Source organism: Pomacea canaliculata, linkage group LG6 (genome assembly GCF_003073045.1).
Source record: "Pomacea canaliculata isolate SZHN2017 linkage group LG6, ASM307304v1, whole genome shotgun sequence".
In the NCBI taxonomy this organism is placed as follows: Eukaryota; Metazoa; Mollusca; class Gastropoda; order Architaenioglossa; family Ampullariidae; genus Pomacea; species Pomacea canaliculata.
This window is the reverse complement of record NC_037595.1, coordinates 6473841-6491761: the sequence shown is the minus strand read 5'-3', so window position 1 is coordinate 6491761 and position 17921 is coordinate 6473841. Positions and strand designations below refer to the sequence as shown.

Genomic DNA, 17921 nt, shown 5'->3' with positions numbered 1-17921 from the left:
AACAGGAAAATATAAGACAATAGCTTCAGTCTGATAAAAAGTTAACCAGAAAAAATACAAACATCACAAAACCACTGATTAATCAAAACTTGCTTTTGTTTAATTCTTTCTTATGAGTGCATAAGTTTTACTCATTGTTAAGAAACACTTGGAGGGTGTAAATTGAGTAGTATTTCAGAGAAACAATAATGCTATCAAACTGAGAATAGTTGGTTGGCTGACCGTTGCCTCCACAAGAATGTAGTCCAGCAGATTGTTGATGATGTTCAGCTCCTTCTGTGACACTGAGCGCATACATACTTTTCCAAACTCTATTGTTGGGGGACCTGGTAACAAAGAAAAGAAGTCCATGAAGATGCAAAACTGATTTTAAAGCTATTGTAACAAAGGTTAGTAGAAGTTTTTTACCCACCTGTTACTACTTATTCACTTTCACAAGATACCTCTATGCCATAACTTACCCACTTACCCACTACGATCTGGTGCAAATTCTGTGGACTGAGCCACTTCTTGCAGTCAGCCTTTTCTTTGTCTGTAGTAGGAACAGCATTAAGACCTTCCTGCACCTGTTCTCAGAGAAATAAGTTGATTAAAACTAAAAATAATTTTAATCAGCATGGTCTTGTAATAATCCCCCAGTACATTACCACCAGCAAAACTCCATGATGTTTTAAACAGAAGAAAAGAATAACGCACCGGTTTGGACATGGCTTCTTTCTCAGCAACAGCCAGCTCCTGAGTACTTAGTAATCTCCATTCCTCATTGGGTGGTGGCAGAGCTAGAAAAGAGACACAAGATTGTAATAGTATCTTTCTAAGGATGTACAGGTCGTGAGCTAAGGGCAGGTAACCAGGAAAAACTCCCAAAGTGCTGAAGATGGAAGAGTTGGGCCACATGGGGCACTCAATTTAACCACAACACCATATAGCAACAGCTGTCACTTGGAGACAGAAATGACATAAATGGTACTCGCCCTGAAAAGATACACCAAGCAGGTGCAGTTCCAGGCTCTACACCTCACAAGACTGTACAGACTTGTGGATGCTACTAAACAGCTGCCAGTTTCATTTTGAAAGCTGGCCTCCAAGTGTTAACAAAAATATGTAAATGACAACAACAATAAGCATGAATCTCACTCAAGCAAATGAAATAAACATAATCAGTGGAAATGAAAACTTACAAAGAAATACATACTTGTTTTACTGACAGACCATCATGGGGTGGATAATATGAGCAGAGCCTGTGCAGGCTCAATAAGAAAGAAAATCATTTAGTTTTTGGCAAGAACAGGCAACAAAGTGGAGCAGAAAAAAAAGGAATACCAAAAAAAAAAAAAGTCAAGAGAATACTGTCAGCATATGGTGTGTTATATGCAGCTGTCATATGTGCACACATTTCTAATAATCATAATTATTGAATTCGTAATAAGCATTGCCACTACACTTCCCTTTCCACCAACCACACACACACATATATAGATATTTAGGGGAGAAAATTCTTCTCACATGGTGAGGCTGACTTTATCTCCTTTAGTTTCAAGGGCCTGGGGAGCAGACCAGCAGCTGGCTGAAGGCCAATATCCGTTTGATTGGCTGTTAGCTTGTACTCCCTGCACGATTGAGCATTAGAAAATTTGAGCTATTTCCTCTCAAATTATTGCACCGTAACAACAGCAAAATTGTCAGGTGATTTTATTCCCTCTACATGTGTAAAATACTTGTAGGATCAGAGAATCCCCACCTTCGCAATTTTTACATTCAGCACCACTTCTATCTAAATCATAGCTCTTCAACTTCAGTCAAATTCTGGTTAGAATAAACAAACTTTGTAAAATCTATTCACAAAACTGGCAGGAAATGTACCTTTTTCTTCTTCTTTCCTTTTTTAGGTCTTGAATTAAATGTAGATGTTCAACATAATATGACCGATGGGAACGTCGAGTCAGGATCTCGTCGTCAGTCAATGCGTAATCAGGGTCCACATAATTGTAGCGATCCATGTAAGTAAATGGTGTTCTGCAAGAAACACAGTCCCTATATACATGCATGCACATACAAATGACATAAGAAATAATTTTTAAGAACCTTAATTGGCTGTTTCTCAGATTTTGTACCTCTTCCAGCTCCTCTGTTCCAAATACCCAGACTCTGATATTTTGTCCTTCTTTGTAAAGTGGTGAAAAAGAAACTAAGCATATTTTTAAGAATCTGCTTACATTTCTTCCAACACTACCTATCTCATTTTTTTTTTTTTTTAACAAATCCTTTCCTCCCTCCCCTATGCCTATCTTCCCTTTCTCTCTTCTTTATCGCCGCCCCCTCCTCATCTTTTCCCTGCTTTAACACCCATAAGAATTCAATACTCATATTCAATAATGATGAAGAAAAAATTGCACATTCTATCCTTGACCAGAATTTTCTATCGATGGATAATTCCTGCAAAACCTACACTGTTGGCAAATAAGAACAAAGGTGAACAGTAGTTTCTTACTAGCTTATGAAGGCTTTACTTGCACAAAATATTAGCATGTCTAGAAAACTTTTCTGAATTACAGCTTCTAAATTAAAAAAAGAATTTAATAATAACAATAAACATGTGATTTATATAGCGCATAATCATGCTCATGAAGGATTATGTCCTCAGCACATAAGACAACTAGGAGAGATGGACAGATTATGAAGGATGGAAAGAGAAATAACTATCCAGACGAGTAATAAAAGACAAACACAGAAGACAGAAAGAGGAACTATAAGGAGCAAACTATGATAACAATCATACTTTTAACTTACCTGAAGATCTGATTTCTCTCACTGGGCCGCACACTGTGTGGTCTATCATTTGGGAATGCCACCTTGACCTTTTTATCCTCAATGTCTAATGACTTTGGACGGTAGATACGGTGCAGATGCACACGTGTGGAGCCAGCAAGAGCATTGCGAGGTACTTTAGAGTCCACATCGGCAAAGGTGGTCTCCACATACATGCCCACCTCATTTGTGATGTATGGAGTGAGACCTGAAGCCACACAATATAATCTAGAATTACATGAACATAACAAGAGCCACACATCTAGTGCTGCTGATTTTTAACAGAGAAACCAGTGACATTTTGTTTGTTAAAAAAGATACTTCTTATGTATGTGGGTAACTCATTCACATGCAGTTAAATGGATGCCAGCTAGAAAATTGAAACTAACAGCTTGCAGGACCACTGTGCTTGTGGTCAGGACAGCAAAATAACTCAGGGGGAGACAAGATGTCCAGCACTTCCTGTTGCTCTATCTTATGCTGCAAAAAATACTCAGTTTACCACAATAACATCACCTATTCTCCCTTTTTCACATCACACTTTTCAATCTTTAAGACATTTTTCTTTCTTTCTCATGCACCCATTCCACTTCATCCCTTCAAATGGTTCCTCTGATCTTATCCCTTCATTTTTGCTCTTGTTGAATTTTGTAAAAATTAGTATTACTTGCAGTTTTGTTCATCCATTCTCTCTTTCTCCTCCCTACCTCTCTCTCCCTCATGCTTCAAACATATCAGAAACTGGAACCCAAAACTTATCTGTGTGATTTTGCACTAACCTGGATTAAAACGTGGCTTGGGTACAACAGTGACAGGGTTACTGTGGCCTGACACACGAGTGGAAAGAGTAGAAATAACCTCTAAGTTTGTCAGTGATGGATTGTAGGTATCAGCTGTCTGTCCCAGCACATCCAAAAGCATCAGGGGCTTGAAAGTTCCTATACAAGAATATAATATTTCACACTGTTAAAATTCCATTGATTTCCTCAATTTTAGGCAACACATCCACAAAAATTGCCTAATTTCCCTTCCCCCCCCAAAAAAAACACAAAAAAACACAAAAAAACAAACAAACTATGTATCACAAAAATATAATTTAAAATGCATTTTAACAATTAAATATAAAAATTGTAATGTTTCACATTTAGGCAACAGTGTTTCTTATATGTATAACCCAAACTTACTTTTCAAAAATGTGTTTCTAAGGTTGCATCAGGGTAAAAAAAGCTTTATTTTGTAAAATATTATAGCATTAGAGTAGATAAGTGACCTATAATTATGCAAAAGCATATAAAGTTTATCCAAAATATGTTAAATCACAAGACATGTAGTAATATGAGGACTGTACAAAACTTTCAGAAACATCAGCCCCCGCACAGACATGTTTTGCTTTTACAAGGAAGTTATGTCTGAAAAAGAAAAGAAATCCTTTTGCTAAATTTAAACCCAGGGCGGTAATGTTAAAAAAAAAAAAAAAGATGAATCCATTTTTGAAAAGCAACTTTTACTTCAGTTTGTTTAAAAAAAATCAAAAACACCTGAAAAATATTTCCAGCTTTAGGACTGCATTTCCTCAGACTGTGGCACAACAAAGCAGTTCTGTTAAGTTAATAGTATTTTCAATAAATGCTATATCTTAGCCATCAACATCTCTAATAGCAGAGAGCAGGACACTATATATTTCTAGAGATGTATATAGTGGGCTAACTCTGTCACAGTCTGAACTGAGCTGGCTTTCCTATTTTTTGTACTTGATGTTTGTCTACAGAATTACCTCCTACTCAAGCATTGTGACCTCCTAGCCCCAGACCACACCTGACCTACATCCAATACCCTTTGACCTAGTTGCTGGGCTATTTGCATTCCAAACCACTGAACTAGTCTGGCTAGATCTAATTCTTTGGGTCTTGTTTCTAAATGTCTTAATCAATGACAGCAGTGCACTTATAGACTGAACCTTACCCTTTCTATAATAGGTTTGATGAACCTTTTGAAAAGTGAGCTTTCAGCACAAGCAGACAAACATTAGTAGGGTTCTGTTTGCCCTTATACAGCCAGACTTGTTATGTTTACAATCCATCATGTAGTTGGAGGAGATAGAATCAGTCATTAATCCATAATGTAAGGGTGAGCAGGAACACTTATCTTCCCTTGAAATAGGAATGAAGACATGACTGTAACTCAACAGTGGGATGCTGATTTGTAGATAAACTAAATTAATTCTTTCAACATTTAGAACTGTGGTGGTGAGAAGTTTTAACTGGACAAACTGCCAGGCAAAAAAAAAATTTTCCCCCACTTTTAAATTCTACATTTTGTACAATTAAACAACACTGAATCATACACAAACTGTTGCTTAAACTTATACTGACCAACTTGTTTTGGTACAAAAGAAAAGACCACATCCTGAGTCTGTCCTGGAGAAATTTTCCCATTCAGGGGCCTTGCAGAGAAATGGGCTATGCGGCGGAACTGGAATATAGCTGGCAACAGAAATGACTCATTGCGGATGGTGCACAAAGTGTCTACAGATTCCCCAACAGGACACTCGCCAAAGTCCAAGCTGTCAGATGGTGAGATGTCCAGAAGAACTGGCAGTGCTGTAGCAGTGAGTGCAACCTCTGCAAACTTTCCTAGATGGGAGGAAGGCAAAACAAAGTGTCTGTCATTAAGTTTAAAATGGATGGCAAAGCATATAAAGTATAGGTTATTAGGAAATAATATAAACAAAAACAGTATTATACCATACCTCACATGATAATTAAGGTACAATGATATAAGGATAATACATTGCTACAATGTTTGTTTTGCTATTTATACCTTCTCTTGTTCCAAATATTTCTCACATGCCTTTAAAATTCATACTACTTTCTGTAGTTTGATTTCTGTGTCTTTTTCAATGTGAACATTCCTTCAAGCATATTAACAATCAGTAGTGCCATGGCCATTTTAAAGTAGACTAATGAATGAATTACTCATTAATGTAATTTCCAATTCTTCCAGATAAAGAGAACTTTAGAAATCAGGCCCAAGGTTCAATTGCATTTGCATGTCAATGGATGTCAATTTTCACAGCAAAGAATACAAAAACATTGTAGCCATACCAGTGGTGCTGAAATGACCTTTCTTCTTTACCACTGTGATCTCTGAGAAGCCTTTACTAGATCCCGACATCTCAAAGCGGACAAAAAGAGCAAAATCTTTTCGAGGTGGGGGTATGACCTTGCTTTTCCAGCCAACCTGTGCTTTATTCCATCTGAAAAAGCATAAGAAAGTGTTTTTGAATCCAAAGTGTAAAAATGCATAGTTTGGTCAATATTATTGCTTGCCTATTTTCAATCTTCACTGATTAATTTTAAATGCTATTTCCCATATTAAAAACACCTGTCCATTGTCTTTACAAAGTTTCAAGCCACAAAAATGTAGAAGAAGCAGATTTATGCACTAGCACAAGTGTGATTGGTCGACAGCACTGTTTGGCAAGCTGGCATATGAATAGTCCTCTCATATTGTTGACTACCCGTGGCACAAATAGAACTAAACTTACTAAAGATGTCAATGTATAGAACAGGGAGACATACTCCTAAAATAACTTATAGGACAAACCATCTTAGTATTTAATGACTGACAGTCTCTCCTCAAATAAGAGATTCTAAGTTAAATATAATGAACTGTTCCTACCTTGGGCTAAAGCGGAAGAAGATGGGTATTTTCTGGTATGGCTGAAGGACTCCCTGGTTTGGAATTGTTGTGATCAGAGAGGTGAGAGCATTGATACTTCCATGCCTACTATTGTAACCATCTTCTTCTGCAAGAGCTCCTGTTGTTGTCGAGGTCATGTCAATACCCTAGTAGGCACACACACGTGTATTTTTATCAGTAAGGTGTTATGCAAATACAAAGAAATAGCCATTAAGTAAATCATCATTTGAGCAAAAAAAAAACCCTTTCTACTCTTTTCTTATGGCTCAGAGTTTCTTGCTTATCCACCAAGTAGGTGTGGTTTTCATACAAATTTTAATGAGCTGCAAAGAATTAATTTCTGGCTAACAGAGTGATGGACTGGTTGTATGGGGAGATGGGTGCATGGATGAATAAACAGGTAATTAGCACCACAAAGTATTCACCATCTCCTGGCCTGGTGCACTTTCATCAATCATTGCCACAAAGCTAAGTGTAGCAGGACTGTTGTTGAATAGAAGTGCGCACTCTGTGCAGTCTGTTCCATAGTATGTATTGCCAAAAGAAATGCACTTTATAGGCTGCTCATCCTTCAGTGACAAGATCTCTATCAGTGGGTTGCACACATTGCCATGAATAGTCAGTTCCTTTGGTTCCACACCCTCCATTTCTACAATTAGAGTTTCCTCAAGCTTTCCAGGTATTTTGGTAACAAACTCCACCTGCATGTACAAAACGATAGGGTACCTTCTTATGTGTGTCATAACTTCAGTATTGAAAAAAGAGAAACAACTGATGTCAAAAAAGCAGTTACATGTGTATTTGTGTGTATGTGTGTGTTTGCGAGTATATGTAGTTTATATTTATAGGCTGATTGAACACAAACTATAAATGATAAAGGCTTAAATGTGTGTGAGAAATTCTGAGCAGACTTAAAATATGACCAAAATCATCTAAACACAACTTAAAATATTAATTGTGTCAGCCCCTAAAATGCTTTACTATCATGAAGTTAATTGTGCATATATATATATATCCCCTAATCGTGAATTTAAATAAAGCAAGACAGAAAACTGCTCTTGCCTTTATAATCTGCATGCTGTTTGGTGGTATGGATCCCACAGAGGGAGTGAAAGAAATATGTTTCTGACCATTGTAGGTTATCTTGAATTCCCCTGCCTTTGCCCCAGAGTTGATTAGTGATATCTCTTTGGTAATAACTTTGCTGTCAGCTATTACAGTACCAAAGTCCACATCTCTTGGAAGCTCCAGATGGGGGCATGATAGATACCTATTGATTGAGAACAATATTATTCATGGACATTTTAAACAACATAACCATTGAAAACAGATGAGGAACATCCACATGAAGGGATCAGACAGCGTAGGTGTCTGAGAACAAATTGCACTGGCAAGGAATTCCAAACTGTGAGTCCAAATACAGAAATTCATGATCTGGATAAAGCAAATAAACAAATATTATTTGCTCAATATTAAGAAAGGGTTCAGTGCTTGTTTTCAATTTAACTGCAAGAAATTTTCTCACTTGATTTATTGTGGCAAACATTGCAAAGAATGAATGGAATGTTACAATGTCTTTATTTTTTGTGTCATGTCTATCTGATAATTTTGTACAGAAGAACTGCTCACAAAGACTCACGTAAATATTGGGACTTCAAGAATTTCATCATCAATAGTCAGCACCAGTCTATCTGTCATTTCTGCTTCCTCAGTTGCATTATATTCGACGCTTGCAGGCACACAAAGACCTGGAGCTACTGGTTCCTCCGGGTTTTTCACCTTCAGGTGAAAGTTCTTCTGCAGTAATAAAACATTTATTATTTTAAAAATGGCTAAAAGCAAAAAAGTATATAATTTACATAATCATTACAGCTTTAAACTAATTTTTTTGTGGCATACAATATCTGAATTTGGAATCTGTTAGGTCCTACAAATTTCAGGATTCTCAGTGGTTGTGGGTACCAATAGCAGTCAAGGTGTGCAAAAGGAGAAGGCTGCATGGGGGCTTCTTTGCCTTTCACAAGTAATTCCCTGGACATAGCTAACCATTACTGTTTACTAACCCTATGACTTCTATAAGCTATGACGCCTACAATACATTTTGAAGGTTTTTTAAAAAAAAATAAGTTAAAACTATCTAATTCCAAGAGTTAAATTACCTCTCTTTCAAGACAAAAAGACAATGGTACCATTATCATAATTTTATTTCCTCTGATATATGCAGCTTTCTATTGCAATTTTGATTTCAGCGGTTTAACATTTCCTTTTACTAAAAGCAGCAAAGGCATATGCACAAAGAGGTAAAATCAGTTGCCTAATAGAATAGACATAATATACACAATGCTATCTTTTATAAATAACATTAACAAAGAAAATGGTCAAAATAAGTTTCTTTGGATTCTCTCTTATATTCAATTAAAAATAAAGAAAGAAGAAAATAAACCAGCAAGACTGGCAATAAAATAAAATTAGCATTACCAACATCAACATCCCTGTTTCACCAGCATAAAGAATGACCATCAAACCAATATTTAAAAATAATGTAGGAAGAGAAATAAAAAACCAAAGGCAAAGTAATACTCCACTCCTCTACAAATAAACCAAATCTAATCAAAGTAGTTATAATCATTCTCAATGAAGAATATTGTAATATGTATAATATCTATAATGATCCTCCTAAATACACTTGTGGAGATAAACTAAGCACCCATGCTGTTAGAGTGTAATAAAAGCAAGCACAAAAAAAAGAGAAAAGCTAAAAAAAGTCTTAAATATAAACGCATAAAACATAAATAGCTCTTTTTAACCACTGAAGAACTAGCTAGGGCACATTGTGCTGACATTAGTTGTAATGACGGTGGCAATAAGCCATCTCATTACTAGATTTTATATAAATCAAAGAGTAAAAGGGAACAAACTTGAAAAAAAAACAAACAAACTAAAATGAAACAATATTAATTTCTAATATTAAAAAGCATTTATAGTCTAACCATACATTTCTTTAACATATTTTTTGCACCTCCTAACATTATAACATTGCAAATTTATCAACAAGCATAATTTTTTATAAATTTAGGGTAAAAAAATAAACTCTTTCTTCCTACTTATCCCTTTTCCCTCAATTAATATGCTCCAGGTCCCCATGCATTTCCCTCCAACCAACCACCATAACATGGAATCTACCTTTGGGTGGTACTTTGTTCTCTCTTTCTCAATATCAACAAAAAGATCACAAAAATGTGATGAATAATATGATATAACTATGAAAAACAAATGTTTTAAGCTTATGAAAAGGCCTAAAAACCCCAATAACTTATAGATTTTATCTTATAACCTATATATGGCAGTGTTTTTCAATTGAGGACAATTTGGAACCTCTTACTACTGATTTTTCCGACAAATAAAGGTATTTCCTAGCACAATTTTTTGCCGGTTATTTCAAACTATGATAGAAGCTTCTGTTAAATAAATAAATATGAATAAATAAATCTTGTGTGCATTTACACCAGATTTCGTTGGTAGATAGTTCATAAAACTTGTACCAACTTGCTTTTCACAAATAAACTACAAAAGATAGAACAATAAGATAGTTCTGATATACACTGTCTTCATCTTAGGAAGAGCTCATCATGACATACCGTATTTTCAGGTCCGTAATACCGAATGCTGCAGCCTTTTTCTGACACGTTTTTCACGTTGATTGTCAAGGTGTAAATCTTTCCAGGCACCGTGTGAAAAAAATTCAATACTCGGGGTTCAATTCGCACCCCATGTATATCTCCTTCCATTTTTATTTACTGTATTTTGTTGCACATAGAAGTTTTATTCCATCCGTATGAGGGAACCAGCGAACGTTCGTACCTGCAACGCCATATTGTTTAGCAGTGTTGCTGGGGTTCTGTTTAGTAACTTTTCCAAAGTATTTGTTTCGAACTTTCAGTAGCTGCTTATTATAATTTAGAGATTATATTTTTTCAAGGTATGACACAATAACTACGGAAATTATTATTTAAACATTCGAAAAGACTACTAATACAGAGATAACTTACAGAAACTAAAACCAAAGCTAGACTCCTTTGGTTGCTAAGCTGTACGCCATCTTGCTGCTGTACACAACAACCGATGGTGTACCACTAGAACTGTCAAGATGGGAGTTGACTATTATGCCCATTTAAATTGACGCGAAGCGCAAAAGATGCGGATATTAAAAAACAGTAAGTAAATAATAATAAGTATCGTTAAAGAGTTTAATTTTAGTGCGTTAGTATATTTACAGCAAAGTTAATGATTATGATATATCTCACTCGATCTAGAGAAACCACAGTACAGTAATGAATAATATAATAAAAGTGAATTTAATTTATAATGATAACGATTTCTATCTTATTTGTAGCTCTCCCTACAAAGTAACGATAAGTACAGGCCTTTAAAAAAAAAAAACATTTATTTCTTTCTGTACGTGTTTATTTGTGTTAAAATCACATGCATTTTTTTTAAAAATTCAGAATGGTTAATATTGTTTTTGGCCGAATCAGTCACATTTTTGTAGCAGCTGAACATTCAGTGTTTATATGAGACATATATAATCAAAATATAACATCTCATTTTTTTCACAGGATCGATTACAGTAAAGTAATGGCAAAATCTCCATGCTATTTAAAGTTGACATGTTTGGTAATCGGGAGAACTATTTTCATAGACACAAAACTTGTAATAATATGGATCCCAGATTTATTAAATTTTCTAGGTTTTCTTTTCTATTTTATGCAAGATTTTGCTTTGGGGGTCGGGAGTGTGAAAGAAATGTTGCTGCAAGGAACATGGTATGTATAACTCTTGAAATTTTCTTTTAACAGTTATAGAAAACTTTCCTTGAAATATCATCCAGACAAAAATGATGGCAACCAAGCAGCTGCAGACAAATTTTTGCAGGTGGCAGAAGCTTATGATGTGTTGTCTGACCGTAAGTTCTTTCAACTAGCAGACAGTTGTAATTTAAAGCTGGTGATTGAAGAAATGATACATAGTCAGTTACACTGGTGGAATTTTGCAAGGTATTATTGGAGGATAAGTTTCTTCATATTTCCATGGAGAATATTCCAGCAGTGTAGTTTACTTGTTATAATCAGAGAAATATTGAATTTTCTAGCTCTAGAAACTACAATAAGTAGTTGCGAAGGGAAATGGGGGAAAAATTTTGTGTCATGCATAATCAAATGTTACTTGCAAAAGTTATTTAAATCATAAAAGCTGAAGATGAATGAAGAATTAATACATGCTCAGATCTGTTGGGTATATTGTAGATGAGCCAAGGCTAATAAATAACAGAATTAACACACAAATATAAAATAAAATGAAATTACTTAATCTCTACTTAAATGATTGTCAAGGTGTATATTAATAAAGCCAAGAGCTGCACTCATTAGAAATGTATGTGTACTTATTTTCAGCAAAGAAGCGTGCTGTTTATGACCAGTTTGGAGAGGAAGGCTTGAAAAATGGGGTTCCTCATGGATGCATGGAAGCTGGAGCTTGGACTCAGGGCTATACTTTCCATGGTGATGCAGAACAAGTTTTTCGTGATTTTTTTGGTGGTGACAACCCATTCCAAGGTAACTAGGAAAAGAAAAATAAATTAAAAAAAACAAAAAAAAGCAGAGCTGTAGGATTACGTGTACATTGTGCTGAAAAATTAAATAAAATATCTTTTTCTCACTTTAATAATATTTCCGATATGTTGGAAAATTTGAAGAAATATCCCATAATGTAGTGAATGTGAAAAGAATAAGTGGTAAGCGTAAAATTGTCAGTACAGTGATCTCCCTAAATAAATCTGGCTGCTTTCTTTTTGCATTAAAAGATAACGTATGTGATACTTTTTTTGCTATACCAGCATCCACAACATCATCTTTCCATTAAAACACTCATTATGAGTATTTTTACATTGGATGCTGCATTTCTTGCCATTGCAGAATTTTATGACCGAGTGGACGGTGACCTCAGCATGGGGTTTGGTGGGCTGGCTGGACGTGGTGCCAAGAAGCAAGACACACCCATTGAACGAGACCTCTTTCTTTCTTTGGAGGAGGTTTATCATGGGTGCACAAAAAAGATGAAGATCTCTCGTAGGGTATGAATCATTCCACTCTGTGCTGTGAACTTTTATAAATGGACCCTGTTGAGTCATAATCATGTTTTAAATAGTTTGTTTTTACATGATCTGACATAAAAGCCTTGTTTGTGTAGTATACAAAAAGTGTAGTTTGTGCTTTAGATTGTTTTTTCTTCCTCAAGTTTGAAAACAGTTGAAATAGATATGTGCATACAGTAAAATATATATATCATTGCAAGAAAATGTTAGCTTGCTTATGCAAAAGTTTAAATTGACAATCCTAGCTTGATATCCACAAATGAGAGCAATCATACTTGCTTCCAGGTAATGAATGAGGATGGTCACACATCCAGCATCCGGGACAAGATCCTGACCATCACCGTCAAGAAAGGCTGGAGACCTGGGACCAAGATCACTTTTCCCAAAGAGGGTGACCAGGGTCCTAACAACATACCAGGTAGCACCAGCCACTTTTGCTGGTGGATTTAAAAAAAAAAAATTTTTGGAAGAATAATGATAGCTCTTATTCAAAACTTAAAAAGTGAGTTATGTAAATGCTCGCTGTAATTGGACGACGTGCCTAACTATTGACTTTAGCTACCAATTAAATACATCTAGAGGAAGAGTTAATCAAGAAATAATTAATTTTGCTTACCTTCTGGCTTTGATTTCAAAATGTTGAAATTTGTTCACAGCCACCAATAAATTAGTTGAGATACTCCAATAGGAAATTTATTTGTGGCATAATAGTAATGCCATCAAGGTGATCATGATTTCATAATTGACTGTTCCTTTAAAGACTGTTTTAATGAGAACCTCATCCTCTTGAAGTAATATTGACTTTTCTGAGATCACTAAATTAATGTCTTCTATCCTTCTGACAGCGGACATAGTATTCATTGTGAAGGATAAACCACACCCTCGTTTCCGAAGAGAGGGCACAAACCTTATCTTTATGGCACATGTTCCGCTTGGTCGCGCTTTGACCCAGTACACTGTGGACATCACAACACTGGATGATCGTATCTTGCACATACCTATCAACGACATCATCAAGTGAGTGTAACCAGAAGCAGAAGTGGTGGTGATAGAGGAGTGGTGTTGCCTTTTGTTGTGCTTTGCACCCTATGATTTACAAAAGTCTGGGGTGCTTTTTATCTGTAATATGCTCAAGCAAACTGAAGTTAATACCAAGCAGAAAATGCATTATATAACTGCTTTATCATTATCATCGTCATCACCACAAGATTGTATCGGTACCATCCTTGTGAGATAGGCACTACTTCAGACTTTTCCCCTCATGTTAAAAGTACATTAAATTCATTGTTTGCAGACCTGGCTACAAAAAGATTGTACGTGATGAAGGCATGCCCCTGTCATCTGACCCACAGCAGAAAGGCGACCTCATTATTGAGTTTGATATTGCATTCCCAAGAACACTGACACCTGAGAAAAAGAACCTCTTGAGAACTGCCCTGCGGCCCTAGGAAGAATGTGCATTATTTTATTCATGATCTGACATTGGGAAAAAATACACAGGATCGGTGGAAGTGAAAACATATCAACAGATATCGAAACTGAGTTTTAATTAATGTTGATTGTGAAGCATCTCGAAATCTTTCAAGGTCCTTAAATTTTGTTTCTGCAAACAAAATGTGTTAAATGACCATCTGCACTCTACTTTTATTTGATACTGAAAATTTAATTAAGAATATCTGTTTGCATACCTCAGTGACCAAACTCTTTTCATTATGCAACATTTTAAGCATTGCCATGGCTTTCTGTTCATGGTCTATCTTTAAAAAAAAGATTTTTTGCCTCTTAACTTTTGATTCACCAGTAGTTGAAATGGCTGCTTGCACAGTTTAAAGATTGGCTGTAATATAAATCTAGTTTGCTGCTTATGTAAATAAACATATTTAGTGGTTTATCATGAATTTTTTTATTTAGAGACCTGATGTTTGAATGTGTTTTGGACATTATGTTTAAAACACCTCGGAATCTGTTTTATTGTATGTCAAAGTACGCAAAATCTGGTGTTAATTTAAAAAACGACCATGGCACCAAAAAATAAATATTTTCCCCGTGTAGGGGTCCAACCTTAATAGAACATCAGCTGAAAACAAGGTTTTAAAAAAGTTGGAAATTAGATAACCCAAAAAGTTGTGAAAACTGGTTTCATGATCGACACTGGGAAACTCACTTACCTGGTTTTAAAGTGAACATTGTTATCAGTTGTACACATGCGTATTTTTAAAGGGCATTGTATTTAATTATAAAGTTCTTAACAGCTGCTCTCCTACTCTCATTTAGTATCACTGTGGTTTGCCAATTTGAATAGGTGGATTGGGGGTGGGGCTAATGGTCAACATAATGGTTGACTTTCTGGGTTCCTAAGTATCATGTACAGCAGGGCTTATGCTAACAATTGTTTGTGAGCTGTATTGTGTGGAGTGCTAATTGGGATGTAAATAATAAGGTGAGATATTAAAAAACACACGCCTCCAGAAAAAAAGAAACTTAATGAATTTTTAGTACAAAAAAGGATAGGAGTGAATGAACACGAAGACAAAGGAAGGAGAAAGTTCAAACAATTTATCAAGAGACAAGATTTGTGAAGACAGGGAAGATATGTGAAACTGGGACAAGTGATGGAAGCTTGTATCCATTAATAAATCTGTTTTCTCTGGTTAATAGTGCTATGCTGTCGAATAGTCTTTTCGAAGACATCTTTTGACTGAAAAATATGTAGTCATCAGTTGTTCAATTCCTTGTAGTCCTTTGTGAATAATGGGTCCTACTGCAGCCTTGCAAATTTCCAAGCATCAGTCCAGCAATGTAAGTCATAAGCAAGATGGACCTTAAATGTATGCAACTAGTCATTATACATGTATATCATAATACAGCATTAGGTCTTCTCCTAGTCTCTGCTTAATATTCTCATTCAATAGGATATGCTCAAAGGCCTGGCTGCTAATGATGTACTGTTCGCTGTCTCTTTTGCTCCCATACAACATTCTTTGGATTGGGGTGCCTCATATCTCTCTGCCTTCAGTAGAAACCATTTTTGGAGTATGTGCTCAGGCCTTTGGTCTTCTAAGTTGTAGACAACTGATAAAGATTGTGTGTTCACAGCCTCAGTTCTTGAACATGAGTGTTTAGTCATCTGTGACCTGGACGTAATTGTAGGATCATGACCTGTTGCCATCATTCAAGAAATGTGTCAGTAGTGCAAACAGGTTGCACAAGGATCTTCTCCTGGAAGCTCATGTTACTATCAGGTTGCTGTCCACTTGACCCAGGTTTGGCAAGTTGATCGGCTTGTCTTGGGATACCAGCGGTCTGGTATCCATTGCAAGACTACTTGCCAATTGCTGGGTTTTGCTGCAGTAACTTCTTGCCTTTGCATCCATCATCTGTGACCTGTGCTTTGAGGTAGTGCAAGTAGAATCTGATCAAATGAAACATGTTATCTGCGACTCAAAATGAAGTTTCATGATGAGGCCATCAACCCGGACTTTTTTCTATGCAGCAAGTACTAGCTTGTGTACCTAGAATGCATTTCTCAATTGTAGTTAGGTTTCCTAGACGTTTCTTTCATGCAGTATGTGTTTGAGATCCATCTTTTTATTCATGATTCCTTCTCCATTCCAGTGCCTCACTGTAAGGAGTTGGTGCTTCTTAGAAGATGCTGTTGATATTATACTAGTTGATTTTTCTTTCCATCCCTTGGCAAGATGGTTGAGGAGGACCTCTAGTCAATGAGGGTGGGCTCTGTTGAGGCATTGAATCTAGCACTGTCCCATCCTGGAAAAACCTCAATTGGTGAGTGTCATTAGTGCTAGATCTGGTTGAGTCATTTATTTTCAATGTAACAAAATTAATGAAAAAAAGCTTCAAGAATTAAAATATAAGTAGTGGGTGATGTAATGTAAGCTTCAATCTGCTAAAGTCAACAAGAAAACCTGAAATATCAATTTTTGTTTTCATTTTTATATTTATTTACATTGCATTGTAAGTCATATCATGTGGCACACATGGGTGAATTATCAACAAAAAGGCACAACATCCGCTTAATATGAAGATGCATCCCATTCTTATCAACTGATGACTATCTGAAAAAAAAGAAAACAAAAGTATTTCTATAGACATTTATATGAACCTAAAAAATATCTTTTCAGACCACGAGAATGCTTAACAGGTATGTATGGGTGTACATATATATAGATGCATTTATTTTATGTTTGTATGTGTGAAATGACTGTGAGCAAAAGAAAATTTCTGTCTTGGGCTGCCTTGAATAGACAATAAAGTTTGATTTGATCTAATTAACCCTTCAAGGAAATGGCAATAAGAGCCAACTCACCTGCTATCATATGTTAAATCCCAATTTTCTCATACATTCTTTGTGCTTCTCAATCAGCTCTCCACAATTTTCTTCTCCTTTTTCGATTATGCTATATTAGAGGGAGAAAAATAACAACATTTTCTGGTCAATGTTATCTGTGGGTTTTTTAAGTACTAATTTTATGTGATAATGGATATAAATGCTCCCGATAACATGCTAGGATACAGATACTCATTACACTAAGAATTATTATCAATAGTATTTGCCATACCATTGAGCCTAGACAGTGAAAGTCCCTTGTCTAGTTAACCTCAATGATGGGCACAGATCATCCGAGGACACAAAGATCATCCGATTTTTCTGTTACAATTCTGACACCATTTGATAAATTAGACCGGTGCAAGTGATAACTAAAACATAATTAAGTAATTTCGAACTTTCTCAAAAGAATGGGCGAAGTGTCATCTTCGTCAAAAAAAAAAAAAACCCTTAATTTTAAAATCAGTCAAGGTCGAAGATAGTTGTCAGTCACGCATTTATACACTATAAGTAAGCAGGAACAATCACAATATCAAATTGATGAAAAACGAAAATAAAAGCAAATTCAAGATGAACTGTTCCAAAAGAAGCCGCACACTAGCCATACCCAGCGTGAGGCATACAAGTATTACTATTACATTAACTACTACTAACATGTGAAAGAATTTCATCATTAATTTACCATTGATCTCTGGCTTTTTGGTTTCTGGACAGGCACAGCATGGCTTTAGTTTTTCTTCCTTCTTCTCTTCCGGCATTATAACACCTTTTTTTCTGAAGCCTTCTGGGATGAAAATTGAAATAAACTCCAGCAAGAAATGTGTAGTCAGAGATTTGATTACCAGACCCACACACTTTCAAAGGAGTCTGTGACCCAACCGTACTTGAAGCAATGATAATAAGAGTGACTTC

The 17921-nt window shown here is 35.8% G+C and overlaps 2 protein-coding genes and 1 long non-coding RNA gene across 3 annotated transcripts in view; 1 reads left to right on the top strand and 2 right to left on the bottom strand.

Annotated features, from left to right (window-relative positions):
• LOC112566018 (cilia- and flagella-associated protein 47-like) overlaps positions 1-10499 on the bottom strand; it is a 51937-nt gene extending 41438 nt beyond the window's left edge. Inside the window, exons 1-14 of the mRNA XM_025241940.1 lie at positions 10149-10499; positions 8150-8307; positions 7573-7780; positions 6936-7211; positions 6490-6656; positions 5913-6064; positions 5181-5441; positions 3588-3746; positions 2791-3016; positions 1864-2016; positions 1507-1610; positions 697-779; positions 470-566; positions 223-326 (exon numbers count right to left, since the gene is read on the bottom strand). Of these exons, the coding sequence (XP_025097725.1) occupies positions 223-326; positions 470-566; positions 697-779; positions 1507-1610; positions 1864-2016; positions 2791-3016; positions 3588-3746; positions 5181-5441; positions 5913-6064; positions 6490-6656; positions 6936-7211; positions 7573-7780; positions 8150-8307; positions 10149-10298 (2298 nt within the window). The 5' untranslated portion in view covers positions 10299-10499. The remainder of the gene's footprint in view (positions 1-222; positions 327-469; positions 567-696; positions 780-1506; positions 1611-1863; positions 2017-2790; positions 3017-3587; positions 3747-5180; positions 5442-5912; positions 6065-6489; positions 6657-6935; positions 7212-7572; positions 7781-8149; positions 8308-10148) is intronic.
• Positions 10500-10642: 143 nt separating this feature from the next.
• Positions 10643-14552, top strand: LOC112566884 (dnaJ homolog subfamily B member 13-like). Its single transcript, XM_025243302.1, is given in 8 exon segments — positions 10643-10685; positions 10688-10724; positions 11367-11473; positions 11961-12122; positions 12483-12640; positions 12947-13079; positions 13507-13678; positions 13956-14552. Coding segments are annotated over 8 exon segments (951 nt in total). The 5' UTR covers positions 10643-10657; the 3' UTR covers positions 14110-14552.
• A 2041-nt stretch (positions 14553-16593) lies between these two features.
• LOC112566886 lies at positions 16594-17848 on the bottom strand. Its single transcript, XR_003099713.1, has 3 exons — positions 17692-17848; positions 16989-17079; positions 16594-16737 (listed from the first exon to the last, which is right to left on the bottom strand). It is a non-coding gene; the product is annotated as an uncharacterized LOC112566886 (long non-coding RNA).
• Positions 17849-17921: the final 73 nt, after the last annotated feature.